This window comes from Gigantopelta aegis, chromosome 8, assembly GCF_016097555.1.
Source record: "Gigantopelta aegis isolate Gae_Host chromosome 8, Gae_host_genome, whole genome shotgun sequence".
Taxonomy (NCBI): Eukaryota; Metazoa; Mollusca; class Gastropoda; order Neomphalida; family Peltospiridae; genus Gigantopelta; species Gigantopelta aegis.
In genome coordinates, this window is record NC_054706.1 from 42281542 (window position 1) to 42309048 (window position 27507).

At 36.1% G+C, this 27507-nt stretch overlaps 1 protein-coding gene across 1 annotated transcript in view; it reads left to right on the forward strand.

Annotated features, from left to right (window-relative positions):
- Positions 1–13891: 13891 nt before the first annotated feature.
- LOC121378580 (E3 ubiquitin-protein ligase CHIP-like) overlaps positions 13892–27507 on the forward strand; it is a 28264-nt gene continuing 14648 nt past the window's right edge. Inside the window, exons 1-4 of the mRNA XM_041506828.1 lie at positions 13892–14103; positions 19614–19812; positions 20292–20457; positions 24606–24681. Of these exons, the coding sequence (XP_041362762.1) occupies positions 14014–14103; positions 19614–19812; positions 20292–20457; positions 24606–24681 (531 nt within the window). The 5' untranslated portion in view covers positions 13892–14013. The remainder of the gene's footprint in view (positions 14104–19613; positions 19813–20291; positions 20458–24605; positions 24682–27507) is intronic.

Here is a 27507-nt window from a genome sequence, read left to right on the forward strand (position 1 = left end):
AGTTTCTTCACCCTGGTGCGTCATAATGCTAGGAAGCCCCAACCCCCCCCCCCCCCCCCCCCCCCTCCAAAAATTAAAAACAAAAAAAATCCTTTATTGTCTCTCCCGTAGCGGGCATTACAACTGACAATGCCACAAGTAGTCGGCATTATGTTGGTTCAGGACGAATGAAATCTAACAAAAAGATTCGACAAGTATCCCTGGCACTGCCTCTCTTCCACAACTTCATAGGATGTGACACTACCCCTGCTTTCTTTGGAAAAGGTAAAAGGACAGCTTGGAACTGCTACCCTGACGTGACTTGTGCCTTTACCTGCATGGCGCCCAACCCGTACACCAAAGTCATTGTAGATGCTCTACTCTTCTAGCTAATGACACATTTCACAGTTATCTTGTATAATAAGACCAGCTACCTGGAACATGTTGACGAAGCAAGGGAATTGAACTGCCAGAATAGGATTCAAATGAAAGCTATTATTCCACCCATCAAATATGCCCTACTGCTAGTGTTGAGAATCGGTAGGAATTTTACCATCGATTATTGATCAGTTATACTCGGTTGTCACCAACCATTCAACTTTAGATCGGTTACTGTTATATGAACAAAATTTTAAAAAATAAAATAAAATTATAAGGACAATCCACCTGTCATGTTCACCGCAATACACCATACAAATCGCCAATTCTACTTTTAATAACTAACTTTTTTTTTTAGTATGTAGACATGAAAAAGAATCCCAACCCCAACATATTTACATCATTTGGACTAGAGGAAGAATTACACGTAACATTTTCCCCACACAATCAATTACGGATTTTTACAATATATTTAAAAAACCCCTAAAAACTGCTATACGACTATAATTTTTTTTTAATGAATCATACTCTACGGTTTCAATAAACTGTTGAAAAAATTAATTAAAAGATATCGAAATTACTAATCGACCATCACATCAGCAGGGGTAAACCGATCAATTTTCGATTATAATCGATTATTGGAACATTATTACCTAGAAACTAGGGCCTCCAGGAGACCAAACTATTGAACTCGAGTACTCAAGGGTCAAACTCGACCCGGATCCGAGTACCCGACATTTAATAAATAAAAGGAATAAAATAAAATAGCATTATGCATGTTAATTCCTGGGCTGAAAACGAATACCAAATCATGCCATTCTAGTGCATTCCACGCATTCGAATTTTTTGCCCTTCATGTCTCATAGCCCTACAATATAACCAGCGACAAGCATATGGCAAAGCGACGTAAAAAATATAATTAAATGAGTGTTCTTCTTTGCACGGGTACTCGAGTCCTGTAAACAGACTAGGCCCATGCCCGAGTAGGCTTACTCGAGTACTCGTGGAGACCCTACTAGAAACGGCATCATTCAAAATAGTGGAGCGGCGAGGGCCACTCCCCCACCCGGTTTAATGCACTGGCCGTGGTTATTAGGCAGCGTAAAACAATTATGGTAAGTTGCAAGTAGACCTACTTGTTACCTACTAATTACGCATTTCTATTCGCCACACAGACCATTTACAATTTGTTTTAAAATGTATTTTAGAATGTAGATGAATTTCAAAACTAAGACATTTACTGGCACCGCAAACTTTATCAAAGAAATATTTGGGTCAATGGAGCCTCATTTTCCGGGATTGTCGAAAAGGTAACTTAAATTTCAAATGCCAAACACGAACCGTAAACAATTTACATGAAAAAATCTGTAAGCAACTGTCCAAAAATTGTATTGCTGTATGACTAGTATGTTTATTTATGTTTAAGGACGCAGTCAAAATTTATTAATCTCCCCATTTATTATTTTATCAATTTTTGATAGTAATTTTCTAAATTTCTAAATTGTCCCTATATTTAGGCTTTTCCTGCCCCGAGTCAGACCCCCGAGTATATCGGAAGCCGGACTCTGGATGGGCGTGTTCGAAACCATAAAGGTATATGAGCATGTTAAAACCCTATCCAAGTTCCAAGCTGTATCACTGAACAGCATCTGTGTGATAATAATGCACGAATACCACTGACAATATCCAGAAACAAAATATAAGTAGTGTTAGCCAAGGGGAATATATCGTTTACAAAACGTAAAGAATCGTGTCTTTTTATCCTGCTTCTAATAAACTGGAATAAATACAGAGAGTTTAGTTGAAAGTGTTTTAATAAAATTGTGTTTTTCGAAATCATAGTCTGAATAGTTGGTGCACCCTCTTTCGTCGGTGATGTTTCCCCTTTCTTTTTTGAGTCAGGATATACAATTTTAAAACTTTGACGTTGATGCAGAACACTCAATGTCTTTCCTTCGCCTTGGTATTTGAAAGTTCAACCTCTTTCATCCAGGACATGACGTCTGTATTCGAAGTCACCCTCGGGGTTTTCTGTTGAAGCGTGACGATTTCAGTTGAAGACCGACATTGGGCTTTAGAGCGATAACAACGGAATGACCTTACTTCATCCATAATGGGACACGATCTAGCTCAGGCGGTAGAGCGTCATAGGATCGAACCACCTCAGTGGACCTATTCTTTGTTTTCCCCATCTCATACAGTGCTCCATGACTAGGCCGTGGTATGTGCTGTTCCTGGAAAATGTAGCTGGTTTGTCTACGACTTCGTGTCAAAACTTACAAATGTTTGACATCCAATAGCTGATACTGATTGAATGTTTAATGACATCCCAACACACAAAAAGTACATCGGCTTTTGGGTGTCAAACAAAGGTAAGAATTTAAATAAATTCATGATTAATGTCAATATACAAACTTTTAAAGTGACATTGAAACAGTGTTAACAGATGTGCAAAAATAGAAATATCACAGATGTATGTAAAGAGACTATCCCGAGTTAGCTGCCATTGTAAGATGTTCCGATTAACAGAATCTCCATGCAGGGTTTCTGCCAGAAACATTTCATTCCCCCAAAATATATTCGGTATGTCGCCATACCCAAAAATCTTTGCATAGCCTTTTTTTTTATTTTTTTGTTGACCTTTTGACAAAATTAATGACTTATCATTACCGTACGATTAAAGGGACATTCCCGAGTTTGCTGCCTTGTAAGATGTTTCCGACTAATAAAATGTTTCTACGATTAAACTTACATATTAAATATATTTTCTTGTTTAGAATACCAGTGTCTGTATATTCAATGTATTTCTGGTCGTCTTAATATTTGTGAGAAGCCCAAACTGGATTTTGTCTTCAAATAATTTCGTACGTACGAAAAAATCTTTTTTTAGGAAATAAAATGAAATTTAGCCTAGTACATATATTAGAACGATCAGGAACACGTTTAATATACAGCCACTAATATTTTATGCAGAAAGATATATTTGACATGTAATTGCAATCATTAAACAGTCTCAGTTAGTCGATAACATCTTAAAAATTGCAGCAAACTCAGGAATGTCCCTTTAATGTGTCGATTCATTGGAGAAAAATCCACAGCCTAACCGTAACAGGATATATTTTATTGGAACATTATATTTTATTTAAAATGCTCACGATTTTGAAGAATTTTATTTTGTGCACAAAAACGTTGATGAACACCATGGAATTTGTATCACATAAGGCTGTAAAATACGTCTGGGGGTTCCTAAATGCCAAAAACACCCACATTCTCAAAACACAATTCCGTGTATATATTTTACATGTACATGTGTATTTACAGTAGCAAAAACTGGATTTTACCTTCTAATAATGTTTTGCACGTGTGCAAAGGACACACACACACACACACACACACACATATATATATATATATGGTTAGTAAATTAAAAAGAAGCATGAATAATAATAATAATAATAATATCTCTATTTTCACTGTCCTGTTCTCTTCTATATTATCTGTTTTCTATTTGTGGATCTTTCTTCTTTTTAGTTTTCCTTATTTTGTTCCCCTTCATTCTATTCTGTGTCACTTTTATTTTATTTTAATTTTGATTCTTCTATACATGTACTCGTTCTCCTGTTTTCACTGTCCTGTGTTCTCTTCCTTCTGTTTGTCTTTGTTTTCGATAAACAGAAGGGAGAGAACATAGGTGAGTGAAAATAGGAGAAAGAAAGAGTAAATAAAAGATTAAGAGAAAATAAAATTGTCAGAGAATAGGATAAAGGAAAGGGGAAACTAAATGGAAGAAAGATGGATAAATAAAAACCAAAGATAATAAAGAAGAGAAACAGAAAAAGAGAGAACAGGACAGTGAAAATAGGACATAGAAAAAATAAATAGGAATAAGATAATAGAAAGACAAACAAAATCAACAAAGACAAAAGGAAATAAAATAGATAAACTAAACTATATAAAATAAAACATGATAAGCAGACAGAAAAAGAAAGAAGACAAAGAAAAATGGAAATGTAAAAAAAACCCCAAAAAACCGAGGGGACTGTCGGGGCCTGCTTTACATTGCGAGGGGGAATTTCACCCTTGTAAAAACGAGTCCCACACTATTAATGGACGATTTGATGAAACTGACGAAATGTTAACTCCAAAACAAAACAAACAGATATTGTAAAGTATGTTTATTTCAATAAGGGTGTCTGGCGTACATATTTAATAATCATCTGTATAGGTGACAAATCATAACTCCATATGTCAATTCACTTTCTAAAATTACATTTTGTGCCAGAAAAATCCAAAAAATTTATTTTTAAAATATTAAAACCTTCCTCAAACGTTTTTCTAATTATGATAGGTTTTGCTTTTTCAATAAGAGTATCAGACGTAGTTGGGTAGTTCTTGACTAATCTGGTCAATTACTGTCGCCATGCATTTTCAGAGAAAACGGTCGTAATAATTGTCACATAATTAAAGTTCTGCAAGCTAGAATCAATGATAATGTTGGTATCCATTGAACTCAAGTTAAATCGACTGATAATATAACGGTATAAGCACAATAACGATCATTAACAAATACATTGCATGCCAAAATGCGCTGTCGCATAACGATTCCACGCTCTTTGTTAGCAGATTTTGACGTTAAATATCACTTTCAGAAGACTGAAACTTTAGCAAAACATTGATTATAGTGTTAGTATTTGCACCCAATGACAATTTTATACGTAATTACAATGAAAAGAAAAATATTTCTACTTTTTACCCCCGTCGCCGAGTTAGGCGTAAGTACCGTAACCAATAGAATTCGGTGACGTCATATGATAAGTGATGACGATATTAAGCACTGGGTCACGTGTACCAACCTAGTGGACAATGCCGCCATTTTTACAGCAGTCGACGGGGCGTGAAGGAATCTAAATCTCGAGTATTTCAAGTTTGTCCTGAAAATATAGGTACGTATTCTTATTCAAAATAAGTACCGTAACATGGTTTTTCTAAAGATCAAATACTTGATAATAAAAATTTATATATTTGCCGAGTAGTCTGAAGTTTCCTCTCGGTCGACGCATCAAAACGGCAAGCATTGCTTTTTGTATTGAGCTCGTGTGACGGATATGAGTAAGTGGTCTTCATTGTCAACAAGTTACACATGTTTACAAACTACATGCTATCCCCTGTCACTTCAGTCAAACAGTTGCCACTTCATAGCTGTCTGCCATGAAATAATCACAGTCAAACAGCAGACTACTTGCGCGGTGAAACTTCTGGATTTTCGACAACCAAATGGGAAGATAACTGTAATCTGAGGCCTATCAGTCCATTTTTTCCCCTGAAAACTGGCCCACACTAATGCATTCCAATGATATACATATTAAAGCAATGCTCGGTAAGTATCGGTATGTCACCTTTAAACTGAGAGTATACAGAGGCTGTGTTAAAACACCTACCACAGTGCCTTGCCATGGCCAATTTTAGCAATGGAAACTTGAGGGACACCAACTTCAAAATGTAATAACTTTATCAAATTTTGGAATTTCTTCATACAATGAGCAGCAATTTTTTCTTCTACATATGTTCTATCTGCACAGTGTTGTCTTGGAAAGATTTTGAAATATTTAAAGGAAAAAAAATCAATCATTAGATTTTACTTCATTTTTAATTAAATATTAAACTTAAATTTAAATTTTTGAAAAACAAAAAAATCTAAAACTGTAAAATTTTACATTTTAGATATGATAAGTGGAGGCTTAGTAAAGATATGGTGACTGAATTCATGATACATTATTAGAAATGTGTCAGAGGGATGGTGAAAGTCACAAAATTGGGGCCATTTGCAACAAATGTTTACACACTAATTTCAGGGAAAATTAGACATGATAGGCCTCATATTCAATTTTGACCTGCTGTATTTACTTAATCTACTTCATTTACTGTATTAGACATGTAGCCACTTTGTAAAAGGCAAAACAGTCCATATAAATGCATATTAATATGAATATGCCCTACAGATATTACTTAGGTATACACCATAATATTTTTTTTGTTGACGACAACTTTGAAAATGAAGATTTTGTTACAAAATGCTGATATAAATCCTACCAAGAGGTACTTGCACCATATTTTTCAGTTTCCAGTGATAACTGTTAACAAGTGTAGTCATGTGCCAGTGTCTGGGATACCTCAGTGTAGTATTTCTTGATTGGAAGGATGTTTGTAGTAATGACCACTGAATATGCATTATGGATTATTCTGCCATATGTATTACAAGCCAAATGTTAACATTTTTGGCACATTTTCTGCAATAAACTTGACAAGTATACCAGCATCTGATTACTGAACACAATAAATACATTCAGACAGCATAGAATATTAGCCTATTAGATTTTCTAAGGATAAAAGACCATTTTTGAAAAATGACTGAAGTGTGTAATTTACATAAATGTAGGTGAAATGTATTATTAGAGTACTTAATCTTGTTAAAAACTGTATACTATTTATTTAAAGTGTTTAATTACATTTAGTAGTGATATATTCATTATATTTAGATCTTCTGTCCAATTGCAATAATTGAGAAACTCATTAAAATTCAATATGTAAAAAATTTTAAAATCTCAATATTGACTAACAAAACCAACTTTTGCTCTTTTTTACCAAATTATTAGCTCAAAACTGTTAAAAAATATTGCAACAACCTGTAGTAACATCAGAGGTCATTTTATGCTATTTTGGAGGATACTGAAATTTAAAAGTTGAAAATTTTAATTTTAATTTTTAATAAATTCAAAAAAAATGTTTTTTAATTTAATAAAATATTTAGAAAATAAATAAATTAGTTTTCATATTCCTTGTGGTATGCACAATCAGTCTGTGTAATTTCACCTCTCTGGTTATAATACTTTCATCAGAATCAAGCATTTAACCGGTGTAATGTGTGAACTATATCAGGCCTCAGACCACAATTAATTTCGCTATATGTTTCTATATAGCCTTAGTGGCTATAACATTTTTATTAATATCAGCAGGCCCGTGAAGTTTTGTATGTACCTTTGTCTGCATGGGGGACACATACCCTGAAAAGGACAACCCCTGTTGTCCAGCTCTTTCTCCCAGCATATTGGTTTAAACAGACACACCCTCTAAACCAGGCCGGAGTACACCCATTTTACACAAAAAGCACTACTTTTGCATGGGCCGGAATTACCACAAACAAGTCTTCAATGTCAACAAGTTACACATGTTTACAAACTACATGCTATCCCCTGTCACTTCAGTCAAACAGTTGCCACTTCATAGCTGTCTGCCATGAAATAATCACAGTCAAACAGCAGACTACTTGCGCGGTGAAACTTCCGGATTTTCGACAACCAAATGGGAAGATAACTGTAATCTGAGGCCAAGTACCGTAACTAAGTACCATAACATATTCACGTGTTACGGTACTTACTATTCGTTACGCTACTGATCAGTCAGACTCAGTCAGACTTAAAGGGATATACTTATGTCACCAACTGGACTGATTTGTCCAGTTTTCTCTTTAAAAATATTGACACTAGCTTCATATATACTGAACAGCAAAAGAAACGCAACAGCTATAACGTTTTACTGCTATTGTAAGCCAATGTAGGACCAACAAATTAATCCTGTTTAATCAGATTACTGGATTAGACAGATGCCAGTTTGGAGAAAAAAAAAATGCACTGTATGTATAATAATACATGCATTTATTTTAATAAAAACGCCTAGAAACGTTATGGCCATTGTGTTTCTTTTGCTGTTCAGTATATTATTGATGTCATGACCTTAGGCCCCCCTATTGCGCTGCGGCCGCAGTCTGTACGACGCTCTCTTTGCAATTGTAGAATAACTTATTTTAAACTTACATTTCATCAGTGAATTATTAGTAAGGAAGGGATGCAAAGGATGGGTGGCATCCTGGGATACATGCATAAATGACTACTTTAAGAGGTTGTAATGAATCAAGTTGATCTGTATAAAACAGAAACAGTGACCCGACCTTTAGGAAGGTTTTAATCAACATGTTAGAGAAATTTGTATAGGTATGGATATCCATCCTAAACTGGGGGTATGGAAAGCCATTCAAGGGCCCCTTCTAGACTGATTATGTGGGACACAGAATTTTTTTCCAATTGGTCTAACAAGAATGAATAACAATAATTATTTATTCATTATAATATAATCTTGATATTACCTTTCAGACTGCAAGATGCCCCCTAAAATGGCAAGGCCATTGACGGGAAAAGAACGGCAAAAGAAGTGGCATGAAAGACAGAAGGCCAACCTCGAATCCCATCAGAGGTACTTGCAGGCAGAAAGTGAACGTTATGCACGAAGGATAGCAGAAGGAAAACGTAAACGTGTTGCTGACATGACGGAACGTGAACTCCGAAAGCAGAGAAGAAAATGGAAGCGTGACTCGAAAGCTTGGCGTCAGAGGCAGAAGACAAGCATTGCTGCAATTATGACTCCACCTCAAAGTCTGCATCCTGATGCTGCTGCTGCTGAGCCACAACCCGGTCCGAGTAGGGAACAACCAGGTCCTAGTGTTATGAAGACGAGTGGTCGAAAAAAGGTTCGTCGTGACAGGGCAAAAGCCTACCGAACCATTGAAAAACTAACCGTCAAATTGCAACATGAACAGTTAAGATGCAAGAGGGTGCAGAAACGCTATGAAAGGGCATGCGCAAAATTGTCAAAAGATCCAGCAACACCCAGGTCTGAATCAAAGAAACTCTTGCAATCAGGCAATCTGAAATCGGTTCAGAGATTTGACGTTTTCATTTGCTCTAGCTAGAGGTATTAAGGAACGATACAGAGAGCTTAGCAACCAACGTGAGAAACAATTGGTTCGCAGGATCTTTCTTAGTGCCTTCCTGAAAAAATATCATATGGCAAAACACTTTTCGAACAAGCTTGGTCTAAGCAGAACACTTGCGCTTAAAGATGTAGCATCAATGGCGAGGAAACGCCGGCGAGACCGCCACTCTGACAAAATTGTGAATGCAATTCGAGAATTTTTATTGTGGGATGACAACAGCATGATGAGGCCAGGTAAAAAGGACAAAAAAAAACGCAGGAGAAGAATGAAATGCAAAAACGTTTCCTTTTAGACTCCATGCTGAATCTGCATCACAAGTTCATGTCTGAAAATGGGCTGCGTATACGGGTATCGTACCAGTTTTTCTGTCTGCAACGACCATTTTGGGTTGTGAAGCCTAATCTGTCGGACAGGGAAATGTGTCTCTGTCGCACCCACGAAAACATCCAACTGATGGCCGATAGACTTTACAAGCTGAAGATAACCGATGAGAAAGATGCAGAGAAACATCTCGAAGTGATATGCTGTTCGACGAAAAGCAAGGAGTGTATGTATCGTGAGTGTGACACGTGCAAAGATAAGCGCATCAAATATAAACCATATGAGCAAACAGACACCACCTGGTGGGATGAGTGGACGATTCAAGACCATGAGTATCTAAACAAGACAACAGGAAAAATAGAAGTCACCAAAAAACCCTGTGAAACATAGGGTTGAAGGAACTGTTGTTTCCCTGGCGGAGAAATTTGAGGAAGCTTTGAACAGGAAGCTTAGTCGTCACGTGTATAATATTTGTCATCAGTACATTCAGTTGCATCAGAAAAGGCTTACTCTTGCAGAGAATGAAGCCATGATTCATATGGACTTCAGCGAGAAATATGGTCTAAAGTACAACCGTGAAATTCAAAGTGTGCATTTTGGTACATCAAACGCACAGGTCACATTACATACCGGCATTGTGTACACAAATAATGAAACATATGGGTTTGCTACTATTTCAGAGTGCAGACGACATGATGCACCCGCCATTTGGGCGCATCTGAAACCTGTCCTTGACGGTATATCAAAGGATCGGCCTGAGATTGATACACTGTATTTCATATCCGATGGCCCAACAACGCAGTACCGTTGTAAAACCAACTTCTATTTACTATCAACCCTTCCCTTTGAATGGGGTTATAAGATTGTCAATTGGTCATTTCTCGAGGCTGGCCATGGCAAAGGGGCAGCCGACGGTATAGGGGGCACCCTCAAACGCACTGCAGACCGCATCGTAGCCGAAGGTAAGGATCTCACTGATGCACAAAGTGTACACATGCCTGTCAAAGAACACAACTGTCAGGTTGTTTCTGGTGACCGAGAAGGACGTTGCTCCAATTGACGCATATGTACGACCGATCCTGCTCAAACCGATACATGGAACCATGACCTTCCACCAATTGGTTAGTGTTCACAAGCACCAGGTGATCTGCAGACGCCTTACTTGTTTCTACATGGAAGATAAGCTATGTGATTGTTATAACCCTGTTCATCACAAGTTTCCAGAAAGGCCCGTCGAAGGTATCCTACAAACTGAAAATGGCATCCCCATTGACAGGTCAGCAACGGGAACAGCGAATAAACATGATAACGTGAGTAGTAGTGCTGTACTAGTTCAAGATGTACCTCAAGACCAATCAGCCACCAATAGCCCTGAAATAGTTCAAGATGCACCTCAAGACCAGTCTGCTACTACTAATAATGATTTGACAGCTCCTGTACAAGATGTACCTCAAGACCACAAGTCGCATAGTGGCAAACAGTCCATACTACAACCAGTGTATGTCTTCGAGGAAGAACTTGTTGGCAAGTACTGCATTGTTAGATACGACAAAAAAGCCTACCCAGGCATTATTGAGGACGCAGACGAAGAGTCAGTCAGGGTAAATACCATGCACAAAGTGGGACAAAATAGATTCTTCTGGCCTGGCAGGAAGGACAATGATGTCTGGTATGAGTATACAGATATAATTACGCTCATACCACAGCTCCAACGGGCAACCAGCCGGCATTACAAAGTAGAGCCGAAAATGTGGGAGGCGGTCCACAAGCAAGAGGATGACGATGAATGGGACCGTAGTTAGCAATAATTCCATCATTCCAAATTGTTCCAGGAGCCATATTATTGTTGTAGGCCTACATGAATGAATATCAAACAAATGTAACCAGGAAAAAAAGTATCCTAGGTGGCGACATGTGTCCCTTTAAAGTGCTATGATGCAAAGTGAAAATAAGTTGTTGGTTTTTTTCTTGTTTGTTCTGTTCATAATAAGCCTCCTGTGCACGGCCACTGGTTTTCATAAGGTTTTTAAGGTTCATGCCGAGTGACTTGGGTATCGCCAAGAGTAGTGACAGATATCTACAACTTCTTTACTGAAAATAAAACCTTTCGTTCTTTAAAACCAATTATTCATGTTTTGTTTATTCCGACCAGATGCATTGGGTTTATCAGCACTCCTGGGAATACGCGGGATTCAAATCGTTAACGAAATGGTCGTTCTCTGGTGTAGACATCAGTACCGTAACGATGGCATCAGTACCGTAAGGCTTCTGTCAGTACCGTAACAGGCCAAAACATACCTCTTAGTCTGCACAGATAGGAACACTTGTTTTGACTTGACATATTGAAGTGGCCTTATGTCTATTTGGTGTGGTATTTGCAAAGAATGATTAACATGGTACATTAAAACGTAAGACAGGAATACAAAATTCCAAATCCATTGCAATTGCTCAGTACTGAAACTGGGGGCAGTTTTGTTATTTTGCATCACACTAGTATTCAAATCCCAATAAAGGTTGCACATAGTTTGCATCCGCAATTATGAAATTGTTATAGTCTAGTCATGCAGAATGTACAGCACAGCAGCAGTGTATAATATGTTTGTTGTATACAGGGAAGAATCGGCTGTTCCAGGTGTCACGATTTATGTTAGTACTAATACGTTTATCCAGCCACTTACCTATCTCCATCAGATATACTTGCCGTCCAATGTTCACTTGCTTCCGTCGTTCCTGATACTGCAGTGTCGCAAATAATGCAACAAAAAAGCTTCTTTTTTAATTGAGTAGGAGTGGGGTGTAAGCATTATCTCGCATTATCCATACGTGATAGGGGTGCGGTACGTAGCCCAGTGGTAAGCACTCGCTTGATGTGCGGTCGGTCTAGGATCGACCCAGCCAGTGCATCACGTCTGTGGGATGGTGAATACAAAATATCCCTTGCTGCTAATTGAAAAATGTAGCGGTTTTCCTTTCTAAGACTATACGCCAAAATTACCAAATGGATGGGGTGTAGGCATTATCTCACATCATCCATACGGGGTTTTGTTTTGTTTTGTTTGTTTTTTGTTTTTTTAAAGTTTATTATCCCCAGAATATATATATATATATATATATATATATATATATATATATATATATATAATAATTTTAATAAAATAAAATAAATACATGAACAATAAGAAGGAAGATAAATAAATAAATAATTAAATAAACAAGCATTATGAGAGTACATTTAAAGGAATACATGACCCCTACCCAACTGAAACGTTTTTCGTATCTCCTAAATTCAAGGGCCATAGGTCTCACTACACAGATGTCATCTGCCATTGAAACCCATGTTAAACTGCCCAATTTCAAGTGAAGATTGTCCATAGAATGGGTTCTCGTTGGCACTAACAACATACACCATTGCGAACATACATTATATAAGCATTTATTTTCATTCCAAAATTGTGAACATTTCCATCTCAGTATTTTGCTATATGACCGCATCTGGCTGTAGTACCGGTCCGAACAGGTGGTCCATAAACCGATTCACTCCGGCTGTCACTTGCACTATATACCCATGTCCCAAAAGGTCGATGCACAATATTACAAAATAACATGGGCAAAATACAGCCAGAAGGCTTACCATTAAACATACATATTGTTTTAATTCTTCACCATTTCCTAGAAGTGAATATGTGAACCATAACATGTGCCACAATTAGGAACTCTAGTGGACCGTCATCAATGAACTCTCACCCGTAAGTGATCTGTGTAGTGAGACCATACCTCTGTGAAAAGTGGGTAAATCACCATAAAAGTTAAACTTGATCAGTAACAGTACATGATAAAAGTATATACAAAATTTCATATCAATATCTTCAGGCATTGCAAAACAAAAGTCTGGAAAACTAATTTTTGTATCTCCTAAGTTCGAGGGATATAACTCCATCGACAAGAGGTAAATTGCCATCAAAGTCAAACTTGATCTATAACATTACATGACAAAGATATACACAAAATTTCAGGTCAATATCTCAAGGCCTTCTGAAAAAAAGAATCCGGAAAACAAATTTTCATATCTCCAAAGCTTAAGAGCCATAACTCCGTCAAAAATGGCTAAATCGCCATGAAAGTCAAACTTGATCTGTAACAGAACGTGATGAAGCTGCATATAAAAGATCCCTTGCTGCTAATCGAAAAGAGTAGCCCATGAAGTGACGACAGCGCGTTTCCTCTCTCAATATCTGTGTGGTTCTTAACCATATGTCTGACGCCATATAACCGTAAATAAAATGTGTTGAGTGTGTCGTTAAATAAAATATTTCTTTCCCTAGCAAATTTGTGTTTACTGGAACCGGAAACAGAAAGAAAGGAAGAATTACCAAAAAGAAGAAACAATATGATAGTAAAAGAAAACAAATGTTGAAAACTCAGTGATTTTATCGACATGTAGACACTACTATTAAAATATTCAACTGATTATTGCGGCTTTTAATTAAAATACAAAAGCCGTATCTACCATGAACGCATTGGATTTGAAAAATCAAGGGAATCGATTGTTTTTGGCCCGAAAATATGATGATGCCATATGCTGTTATTCCAAAGCGATAGTAAGCCGACGTGAAAATATTTATAATTTTTCTTATAATGTAACTGTTAGCCATGCTATATTTACTTTCATCTTACCATACAGTGTTCATACTACAATTTATTTTAGAAATAGACTGGATCATGAAATATAGTGCAAGTCAATATTAAAGGGACATTGTCACATGCCTGAGTTTGCTGCATTCAAGCATTGTAAGATGTTTCCGACTAATTAATTACAGTAATAAAATATTTCTACGATTAAACTTACATATTAAATATATTTTCTTGTTTAGAATAGCAGTTTCTGCATATTCAATGCGTTTCTGGTCGTCTTAATATTTGTAAGAAGCCCAAATTGGACTTTGTCTTCAAATAATTTTGTACGTACGAAAAAACAATATTATAGGAAATAAGATGAAATTTAACCTAGTACAAATATTAGAACGATCAGAAACACGTTTAATATACAGCCACTAACATTTTATGCAGAAAAATATATTTGATATGTAATTACTATCGTTATAAAGTCTTTGTTAGTTCACCAAGGTAAACATCTACAGTCCGTTTTTTAACATTTTGACATTTATTGGACCTCCGATTTATTGGACCTCCGTTTAATGGCTGAAACAAGTGTGCATTTGATAAAAATCTTGGTATTAATTATTTTGTGGCGAAATATGAGATGTACCAACAAATATAAACACTTACTGTATAAAGAAAACCTCCCGAGTTACGTTTTACGTATAGACAGTTTGTCCAAATAGTAATCCTGCATTAATCCAATTTTCAGTTACGAACAAAATCTTGAATATTCCCGCCGACCATTATAAGGACATTAAAAATGTGATTGAAAACTGTTGGCTGCAAATAATTATTTTTACAATTATTTGTCTCAGGTTCACAAGTTTCTACCACAATATATGATATTTAATGTAATATCACGTTTAATAATAATAATAAATAATAAATAAACTAATTAATTAATATTAAAAAAAAATCAATAAATAATAAATTAATAAATAATAAAAACTAAATAATATAATAAAAAAAATTAATACGTAATTAATAAATGATAATATACTCTGTCAAAAAAGAAACACATAGGCGAAATATTCAAGGAATTATCTCTTTAATACAAAGTGGCATAATTTCGTTATTTATGATGGTATCACAGTAAAATTTGACATGAGTATGTGACAATGTTCTTGCTATGGACTGATGGCAGTGGAGGCGTTTTCGTCACCAAACAGCATCGCACGAGGGCGCTGAAATCCAGTGTTTCCCCTAGGGGCCGGAAGGACCCTACACCGACCCCGTGAATTTCTTTACTGGGACCGTAAAAATTGTAACCATTAAAAATGCATTTCTGTGATTAATTCGCCGATATTATAAAAAAAAAGAACCAAATGCTAGTAGTCATAAATATACTAGTATTTCACAAATATGTACATTGTTAGAGCCCGGTGACCAGTGAGGGAAAAACAAATAAACCATCATGATGATGATTGAATGAAAATTAAAAAAAAAAAATCAATCAACATCGAACATATGTAAAAAGGAAAACGGATCTACAAGTCAGTACTTTCGATTTCCTTTCACATGCAACAGTTCACTAATGAATATATGGTCACCAGTAATCTATGCCCCATCCCTGAAATGAATATACTTACAGATGTAATTTTATTAAAGTCCAAGTTAACAAAATGTTTAACTGTTAAGTGACTGGTACCCAAACAGATGTTACTCCAACACAATGCAGGCTTAACAAAATAAACGGTGACCAGTCTTGTCAGATCAGGGAGGTTTTTTTTAAAGGTTGCACATAACCATATTGTTTTACAAACTTCCAAAAGTTTGGGGGTTTTTTGGTCTGTTTTTGATTTGGTGGTGTTGTTTAAAAAAATTGGAAATTTAAAAAAACATTAGTGGGCAGCATGCCCCCGAACTCCCCTAGCATTTTCGCACCCTTTGGGGGCTTAATTAACGTCAAACTATTTTGCCAACCTTCTGAACAAAAATCCTGGGAGAAACACAGGAAATCAGTACCTTGTGTGGCCACCAGCAGCAGCAATCACTGCACGACATCTTGGCATAGACTGAATGAGTCTTTGAATCTGGGCACGTGGAATCCTAGCCCATTCTTCCTACTGAAAGAGTTCTCTCTGTTGATCCAAAATGGGAAGCATGTGATGGCGAAGAATTTCATCCCGGTAGCGTACAGCTGTCAGGTTGCCTTGTACGAACAGAAGTTCACTTCTGCCGGTGTATGAGATGGCTCCCCACATCATGACACTCCCTCCACCGAATCTGTCAACTTGAGCGATGCAGTTGTTGGCAAAAAGTTCACTGCGGTGTCTGTAAACATGTCGTCCATCACGCTGTTGTAGAAGGAAACCGCCGCCAGTTTCCCAAGTTCCACCCCTGTACATTTGTGCACCAGTGAACACGTAAATGTCGATGTTAATGTCGCGGGACGGGGCCAACATACGGTCTCCTAGCCCGTAAACCAGCTTCTCAAAGTCAGTTCCGAATGGTTTGTGCAGACACCCTTCTCAAACCAGGTATGCGTCCAGCAGTGTTCGTTGCTGTGGCAGTTCAGTGATGCAAGTGCAGAACCCGGATGTAGCGATCTTGTGCTGCAGTTGTTATGCGAGGTCTTCCACTTCTGGGCCGGTCTTCAGCTGATTGAAACTGCTGGTATTTTTTTAACAGAGTATATAATAATAAATTACTGAATAATATTAGTAATTATAATAAATAAATAACATAATAATTAAATTATTGATTTAATAATAATAAATAAATAAATTTAATTATTAACTAAATAAAAACATGCTTTTTTCATTTATAAATGTTTCCTTTACACACACACACATACACACACATACACACACATATATATACAGATACACAACACAGAGGGGTGGAGGAGACCGACATAGAGGATGGAACGGGGTGGCAAGAGATCACACATTTGCTTGTTTCTTGTTGTTTTCTTGTTCAATTAATGTGCATTATTCGTAATTTATGTTTCCCCATCTCTTTGTGTGTCTGTTCACCTTTTCCCAGAACTTGCTATAAAAGATTAATAGAAATATTATGAAAGATTAATGAAACTATTATAATCAAAGATATTTTAGGTTGTGGGGTTGGGGATTGTGTAGGTTTATTAAAAAATATTTATAATAATTTTTTTGTTTGAAAAATTGAATAAAAACCTTAAAATAAGTTCTAATAACCAGTATTTATAAAAACAAAAAAGAAGAATAAAAATTAATAATAAATAAATAAATAAAACCCTTCAAATAAGTAACGGCCTGCAATAATAATTAAACAAAGATTTTTTTTAAGAAAAAAAAGAGAAAAACCTTTGAAACACCACATGTAACCAATGGCCTGTAATAATAATGATAAGAAAAAAATTCTAAAGGAAGTAATAATTTTTAAAAAAGTAAATAAATGAAAGCCTTAAAATAAGTAATGACCTGTACTGACAATCATTATTTTTTTAATAATAATGAAAAAGAATAATAACCCCCAGAAACTTTAATGGCATAAATATTAATAATGCATATAGTTCAACCCACACAAAGCACATATATAGAAACAAAAATAACAAAATGAATAATCAATTCCATTCAGTTTCAAAATATTTCTTTTCATTGGCTGTACGTAAAATGTTTGATACAAATAATTGTCGTTCCGCCATATTTTCATTCCACATTTTCGATGTGCCAGGATAAACATAAATTTCAAATGTGAAAATGTGTCATATTCAAACATCTAATCCTGGAAAGGTTACCAAAGATATTGTAATTAATATTTTAGTCTACTAAAATTTATTAAAATATGTTGTTAGATGTGTTGAGGCTAAGCACATGTGCCTGATTTTATTAAATCGTGATTGCAAATGGAAAATTCGATCCAGTGGATAAACGTTATGGCACAGCAATAAACATCACAATAATAAATATCGTGCCGGAGACGTTTATCTTGATGAACTAGATGATGATGGCAGTGATGCCTGATGACGAGGTTAGCTTAGGTAACCTCTAGCTCTCCCATTATTGATATGTTGTAGGGGAGAGCTAGAGGTTAGCTGGAGCTAGTCATGACATTAAAATTACTTGTTAACCAGTACCAATGTGTCATGTAGGCACACACTTTGCTCTACGTTACCAGTATACCACAAGAAAGTACAGCACATATGTTCGTTTTACACAGTAGAGTCATCAGGTTTCTTCATGTAGCATTGGTACTGGTTAACAACATGTAAGTTTAATGTCATGACTCGACTCGAGAATAATCAAATTAAAGTAGAGCTGGGCGGTATTGAAATTTTAGGTTTGATATCCAATGTTCTCACCGAGTGAAAATTAAAGGAGGGTGGCCGTGCGGCACCACACCCTTCAAAAAACCAAAACAACGCAACCCCCCCCCCCCCCCCCCCCCCCAATAAACAAAATGCAAAAAAAAAGGGGGATGGGGAGAGCTTGGTTACCATATTGTATATATACAAGCAAACACGTCTTTTAATTGAACCGAAGATGTTATCAGTCCAACATTCACAGGCAGTTCCGGTTTTGCTGAACCGATCAAAGTTTTAATATTATTATTTTTAATAAAGATTTCAAGATATACGAAAAACAATCAAGATGTTTGTAAGGTGATCCCCTAATGTCAGATACATTTTTTGTTATTTCCATCTTCATTGAATGAATCGATCGCTGTGATAAAATATTATCGCCAGCTGATAAAAAGTTTCGTTTTTGTAAAGGCGGTGTATATATTATTTGGCACCCAAGATAAATTATTTTAATGATAAAGACTACCACTTCCGTTGTTTTTGTAAGTGGTGATATCCCCCCAAAATTAAAAGTTTACAATATTGTATAAAGAACTGCTGAATAAACAGAATGACAAATGACAGAAAGTAAAATTACAACCAAGTATATCTGCAATTGAGGACAAAATATCAGACGATAGTGGAAACAAGACAGAATAACAGTTCTGATCATGTGTCAAATTTGGCACCAAATAAATGAGTTTTTGTTCAGTTGGAGATTCCGAATCTGTAAAAAATAAAAAAAATTCATTGCTCAAATAAAATATAACTTTTATTGTGTGTATTAAACATACAAATGGATATACATGTAGGTATGGGACAAAATAGAGGCTGTTAAAAATACTGTAAATTATGTTACGATAACTGTTTTCTGGGGTCAATAAACTTTATAAAAAAGCAAAAAAAAAAAAAGCAAAAAAAAAGCTGTGAATGATCAACACAACACAACATACCAAAAATATAATCTTCGCAAAGACAAAATTGTCAGACCAAAATGAAAAACATATTTGAAAACATTATCACATGTAGACCTTGTTTTAAAATTTCTAATAGATACTGAATATGTGCTATATTTGTCACTTGCAAGGAAACCCATGAGAAAGTTGCCTCCCCTGCACCATGATGAGGAACAGCACACACCTTAGTGAATGCCAGTACCTTAAATTATTATTTTCTTTGTTTCAGAATAAAAATCCTGGAACAGCAACATTCTTCACAAATCGTGCTCTCTGTTACCTGAAACTGCGGCAGTGGGAAACAGCAGTTCAAGACTGCCATCGTGCTCTAGAGATTGAGAGACAGTTGGTGAAAGGTCATTTTTTCATGGGCCAGGCGTTAGTGGAGATGGGCCAATATGATGAAGCTATAGCATCCTTAAAGAAAGGTACTTGCATTTTGTATTACACTTACATGATCAACCAGAGAATTCGGTCACAAAAAATTTGGTTTATAATACTTTGCATTTACACTACAGAGTAATACATTGATTTTTATTTTATAAAGTAGATTGCCATGTAACTTGAAACCATTAACTTTATGTAATGTTTGTTCCAGTCTACAGAAAAGTGCATATTAAAAATTGCTTGCATTGTAGGAGTAGTGTGATGCAGTGGCAGCAGGTTTATAGCTCACTTTTTTTAACCAAGTGGCAGCAGGTTTATAGCTCACTTTTTTTAACCAAGTGTCAAAATAACTATGTTTAAAATTTGCTCAAGTTTCTAGGGCATGTATAAATATAAGACATGGTTTTAAGGGGTGACAACTGTAGCACATGTCGTTACAGATCACACATTAATACATACATGGAGTTTGTTCCTTGGTATTTTATGCTGCAGTAATGTTATATTCTGATTTTGTTTGAAGCTTATGATCTTGCAAAGGAGCAGAAACTAAATTTTGGTGATGACATTACTAGTGCCTTAAGGATGGCCAAGAAAAGACGCTGGAATATGATAGAAGACAAACGCATTCAACAAGAGATTAAACTCCAGAAATATCTTAATCAGTTGTTATCAGAAGAGCATAAACGGTAAGTGTAGATTATAATTATATTTCAGTATGTTTGTAAGAATGAATGATTCTGATTGGATGCCTACTAATCTTTGAGGTAGTAAAATCAGCGTTTTACCAGCTACAGATTTTGGATGTGCATTTCAGTTTATGACATCATTGGAGGCATCTCCTCGGACCTTCGACCGCCACTCGACTTAGAACTGATTTGTGACGCAGACTTGTCACTTCCGGTTCGTCCAACACTGGTCGAATTGACCATGGTCGGATATCAACTTCAACTTTACTGGAGGAATTGGAAACTCCTGTGCAGCGATCCTTTTGTGACCTGTGCTCTACGATACGGCTACAGCCTGCAATTGTCTGTCACCCCACATTTAACCTTGTCTCCAGGTGTTGCAGCAGCCGTAAACAAACTGGTGGAGAAGGGAGATGTCAGATAGATCTTGATCAACGTCCAACTCCAGGATTTTATTCGGAGATCTTCCTGGTTCCCAAGAAAGACTCAGAGGATCTTCGTATGATTCACAATCTTGCCTACTTCAATCAACATTACGTGCTTCCACCTCTGAAATTCAAGATGTTGATGTGCAGGATGTGAAGACGGTGGTTCAATTGAAGGACTGGCTGGCATCTCTGAATCTCAAGCATACTTCCCTGCATGTACCCGTCCATCCAGATACCACAGATATCTGCAGTTCATCTTCCAAGGGACTCCTTACGAGTGGGTGGTCCTGCCGTTTGGTATGTCAGTGGCTCCTTGGCTGTTCACCAGGATCACAGCACCGATGTCACGGTTCCTACATCGCAAGAGTATTTGGTTTTACTCTTATTTTGACAAATACCTAATGAAGTGCTGGAACAGAGAGAAGTTACCTGTACAGCAGCCCTTTTGTTGATATTTGATATGACTACTCGTTTTTGTAATATAGGTAAAACGGAATAACTGGATACGTATAGTAGTAATTACAGTGTTATGGTGAGAAAACATGATGGACAAGTTTGTCAGGGCAAACTGTCATGGTCAATTAAATGTAGAGGTGCAGTATGTATATATATATATACAGTCAGACCTGGTTACAACGACCATGTTTGTCCCTGGGTCACTTTGTCGATATATCAAAATTTCCGGTGTATAGAATTGTCATGAGTTGCCTCCATTGCCAAAATAACGTAACAAAAAATACTAATTAATATTAACTGATGACTCAATAGCATTTAAATAATTAATGCATTGCAATTATTTTTAAAAACAACAAACACACATACATACATTAAATGTGTTTTTGAAAAACATCATTAAATATAAAAACAAGGCACATTCACTGTCAGTCTAATCAAGACATCTACGATTGATACCTGTCTCGTTTACAAAATATTATGAAATAGAAGATTTTATTGTTCAAAGTTAGTCCTTTAAGGGTGTATACTACCAAATCCAATCCCATAGATGACAATAGTAACATGTGGCTAAAACTCCTACTGCAACGTATCAATCGATATAAACGCCACGGATATAAATACTACCACCCCTCGCCCTTAAAGTGAATAACAAAAAAGTGGGTGTCAAGCAAACTAAGTGATTATTTAAAAAAAAAAAAAATATTTGGAGATCTAAAGGTATGTTTAACAAGCTTATTGTTATGTATAACTAAGAACAGAAGGCACAATAGTGACAACAAATTTAATTATGTCTTTGGTGAAGTTTTTCTTTAAATTTATTTTAAATTTTGCATAAAACTACAAATTTGTCTAAAATATAACTTAGCATCCTATAAATTTGTCAAAATGACAATAAAAATCAAATTCTTTACAAATTTGAGTTTTCAGAATTTCATACATGAAAAATTAACTATGTTAATGGAAACTAAAGACATTAATCCACTATTGACACATGTTATTTTTAATATAAAAATAAATTACTATTAAAATCTTAATTCAGGTTGCCTATATATAACACCATATTTAAGAGCAGTTGTATATGACAAGTCAAATACCATGTAAAAAGAAATTATTGAAATATTTACAGTGAATTATAGGCCAAAACCAACTTTTCCTCAGTGCTAACTTTGATTCAAACTCCATTCAGAGCCATGTACAGTGATTAGTGTCAAGGTCAAGGTCATTGTGAACTTGTGTGGTCCAGTGACAGCTAATTAATCAACCAGTATAGTTTAATTAAATAAAATCACAAAATCATAATATTTTTTATTATGCACTGAATATGTTCTGTAGGGTGTATACTACCAAATCAAATCCCATAGACGACAATAGTAACATATGTGGCTAAAACTCCTACCTGCAACGTATCAATCAACATAAACGCCACAGATATAAATACTACCACCCCTCACCCTTAAAGTGAATCACAAAAAAGTGGGTGTCAAGCTGCTCATTTCTGAGATAACGGGTAGCGTCTATGACTACCCTAGTTCTGCACAAAATTTGAGTACTTTTTGTTTACAGGTACCCCATACATGTTCCAAGCACAAGGCTACTTGACACGGTGGTACTAGATGAAATAAAATTACATACATTTTTAGCCCAGATGAAACTAATTTTTTTTACAACCAACACACTCACATTTATAACCAATCACAGGACTTGTGGTGTTCACTTCTCTATCAAAAGTTGGGTGCACCTCGAACTTTGACCCAGCCGGAAGTTATTTGGTTTAGTACTACCTTAATTGGTTAACTAAAGGCTTATTTGCAAAAGCAATACATGTCTACAGATTTCGCAGAAACATCTGTAGCTTGGACAGCATGTGACACAATTGGCTGTGTGTATACTGCCAACGTGCTACAGTATCTGTGATTATGTAATATTGTTGTAAAGAGCTGAAAGAGGTCGGATGCACGTTTTTTCCTAATTTGCTCTGTCGGTGTCAAAAGGTGTGAATTCCGGTGTAATGAACAAAATAACACTGATGTACGTTTGTTCCCGACAATTTGTGGTTGGATGGTGTAAATATTGTAGTAATGATGGTCGTTGTAACGAGGTCTGACTGTATATGTATGTATCCATTATTAAGAGACAGAAATTGGAAATTATCAAAACTGATTCCACAGTCTTTACCAAAACATTTGTTATTGGTTGTGACTTGCCCATTTATCACAGTCAGATTGGCATTTTAGACTTGGTCTATATGATGTAACATTTCTTCTTGATATTTTAAAAGCAGATTAGTTCACCCTTAAAACATAGACAGATAGAGGTGAGCATAAGAATATAGATATCTTTACATATACATTGTAGATATTTTTTTAATGGATTGAAACACTCTAAATGTTGCAGATGATTTCAAAAAGATTGTTTTAGGTGATGCATATGACACATTACTTTGTTTTTACAACCATCCTAAATTCTGGAAATGATAAAATTTCTCTGTAAAAATTGAATGTCAGAATTGAATACCATGTCCCCTAGAAAACCCTGTATTTGAAGTAAAAATTATTGCTTAAAGTAAAATAGAATACAAGATATGGCCAATTCCTAACATCACAATCTTGCTATAGTAGATGTTAAGTGAGATAAATTATAATTTTCTTGTTCTGACTGCTATAGTGGTGGCCATCTTGGATGTAAATAATGTTGTAATGTCTTGATTAGCTGGGAATAGTTCAGTATGACCCCTAAAACACTGACGAATATCAAGTTTTGTCATAGTTGATAAAGTATTGGAGATGTTTCCAGTTCTGTTTTGATAGTCATCTTGAATATTTAAAAAAGCTCAATGATACCAAATTTACACCTCTCGGATCCTTAATAAGCACTTGAAAAAGAAGCAAAAACCACAAAGAACATCATGGATACGGATCTGCAAGGTTTATAAATGCTTCAGTAAACACTGAAACACAGATTTCTTGATTACCTGAATAATAAATGTTAAAAGTGTGATAACTAGGTAAAGCTACCCTCTTGAAAAGTCCATCATGCTTCTTTGTTTTGTTCTCGGGTGTACTAAAACAATTATAACAGTTTTGTTTGGTGGCCTGAGATGGTACCAATTTAAAAGGCTATATAGTGGGAAGAACTGAAATGCCATCCAAAACCCTTATTACTACATGCATGGCATCTGATTATCATAATATTATTTGCAGTTCTTAGTCAAATGCGAGCAGTGTTTTTCTAATGTTGTACAATATTATTGATTTGTAATTTCAGACAGTTGATGTCATTTAAGCAGTCTGCAGGAGATCAGAACTACAGTGAGGAGATTGAAAGTTTAGAGCAGTTTTATGTAAGACCATTGCTCTGTTAGTCAGACAACATGTCAATGAATGTTTAGAGCAGTTTTATGTAAGTCCATTGCTCTGTTGTTAGTCTGGCAACAAGTCATTGAACGTTTAAAGCAGCTTTATGTAAGTCCATTGCTCTGTTGTTAGTCGGACAATATGTCAATGAATGTTTAGAGCAGTTTTATGTAAGTCCATTGCTCTGTTGTTAGTCTGGCAACAAGTCATTGAACGTTTAGAGCAGTTTTATGTAAGACCATTGCTCTGTTGTTAGTCGGGCAACATGTCATTGAACGTTTAGAGCAGTTTTATGTAAGACCATTGCTCTGTTGTTAGTCGGGCAACATGTCATTGAACGTTTAGAGCAGTTTTATGTAAGTCCATTGCTCTGTTGTTAGTCGGGCAACATGTCATTGAACGTTTAGAGCAGTTTTATGTAAGACCATTGCTCTGTTGTTAGTCGGGCAACATGTCACTGAACGTTTAGAGCAGTTTTATTTAAGACCATTGCTCTGTTAGTCGGACAACATGTCATTGAACGTTTAGAGCAGTTTTATGTAAGACCATTGCTCTGTTGTTAGTCGGGCAACAAGTCATTGAACGTTTAGAGCAGTTTTATGTAAGACCATTGCTCTGTTGTTAGTCGGGCAACACGTCACTGAACGTTTAGAGCAGTTTTATGTAAGACCATTGCTCTGTTGTTAGTCGGGCAACACGTCACTGAACGTTTAGAGCAGTTTTATGTAAGACCATTGCTCTGTTGTTAGTCGGGCAGTTTTATGTAAGTCCATTGCTCTGTTGTTAGTCGGGCAACATGTCATTGAACGTTTAGAGCAGTTTTATGTAAGACCATTGCTCTGTTGTTAGTCGGGCAGTTTTATGTAAGTCCATTGCTCTGTTGTTAGTCGGGCAACATGTCATTGAACGTTTAGAGCAGTTTTATGTAAGACCATTGCTCTGTTGTTAATCGGGCAACATGTCATTGAACGTTTAGAGCAGTTTTATGTAAGACCATTGCTCTGTTGTTAGTCGGGCAACATGTCACTGAACGTTTAGAGCAGTTTTATTTAAGACCATTGCTCTGTTAGTCGGACAACATGTCATTGAACGTTTAGAGCAGTTTTATGTAAGACCATTGCTCTGTTGTTAGTCGGGCAACAAGTCATTGAACGTTTAGAGCAGTTTTATGTAAGACCATTGCTCTGTTGTTAGTCGGGCAACACGTCACTGAACGTTTAGAGCAGTTTTATGTAAGACCATTGCTCTGTTGTTAGTCGGGCAACACGTCACTGAACGTTTAGAGCAGTTTTATTTAAGACCATTGCTCTGTTGTTAGTCGGGCAGTTTTATGTAAGTCCATTGCTCTGTTGTTAGTCGGGCAACATGTCATTGAACGTTTAGAGCAGTTTTATGTAAGACCATTGCTCTGTTGTTAATCGGGCAACATGTCACTGAACATTTAGAGCAGTTTTATTTAAGACCATTGCTCTGTTAGTCGGACAACATGTCATTGAACGTTTAGAGCAGTTTTATGTAAGACCATTGCTCTGTTGTTAGTCGGGCAACATGTCATTGAACGTTTAGAGCAGTTTTATGTAAGACCATTGCTCTGTTGTTAGTCGGGCAGTTTTATGTAAGTCCATTGCTCTGTTGTTAGTCGGGCAACATGTCATTGAACGTTTAGAGCAGTTTTATGTAAGACCATTGCTCTGTTGTTAATCGGGCAACATGTCATTGAACGTTTAGAGCAGTTTTATTTAAGACCATTGCTCTGTTAGTCGGACAACATGTCATTGAACGTTTAGAGCAGTTTTATGTAAGACCATTGCTCTGTTGTTAATCGGGCAACATGTCACTGAACGTTTAGAGCAGTTTTATTTAAGACCATTGCTCTGTTAGTCGGACAACATGTCATTAAACGTTTAGAGCAGTTTTATGTAAGACCATTGCTCTGTTGTTAGTCGGGCAACATGTCATTGAACGTTTAGAGCAGTTTTATGTAAGACCATTGCTCTGTTGTTAGTCGGGCAGTTTTATGTAAGTCCATTGCTCTGTTGTTAGTCGGGCAACATGTCATTGAACGTTTAGAGCAGTTTTATGTAAGACCATTGCTCTGTTGTTAATCAGGCAACATGTCACTGAACGTTTAGAGCAGTTTTATTTAAGACCATTGCTCTGTTAGTCGGACAACATGTCATTAAACGTTTAGAGCAGTTTTATGTAAGACCATTGCTCTGTTGTTAGTCGGGCAACATGTCATTGAACGTTTAGAGCAGTTTTATGTAAGACCATTGCTCTGTTGTTAGTCGGGCAACATGTCAGTTCATTAAAATATAACATTTACACCTTCAGATAAAGTTATAAGAAGACATGAATAACATTTTATACAGTCAAACTTCGATAACTCGATCTTGAAGGGGACGAGCAAATAGTTCGAGTTTCAGGGAGTTCGAGTTTTCGAAATTAATATATAATTACATGTATAAGAGCTCAAATTTAAAACTGCATTACAACTGGATGATTTCGTTTGATATTGTAAGAAGAGTGCGCTTAACTGCCTGTAATACATTTTGTTTGCGTATATTGTAAAAGTAAGTAAATAACAAAACAAAACGATAAACCAGATGAATTTAAAATATATATATGCTTGGTCATATACATGTATTTAATGACAAAAAACAAACACAAACGAAGGCATTTACATACATCATTAAATAACACAAATGCAAATCAGGAACTAACATTTACATGTATAAGTATCGGTTGACAATAAAAGTTTCACATTAACAATTGCATACAATCTCTCTGAAGTTCATGAGGTAGCACTATCC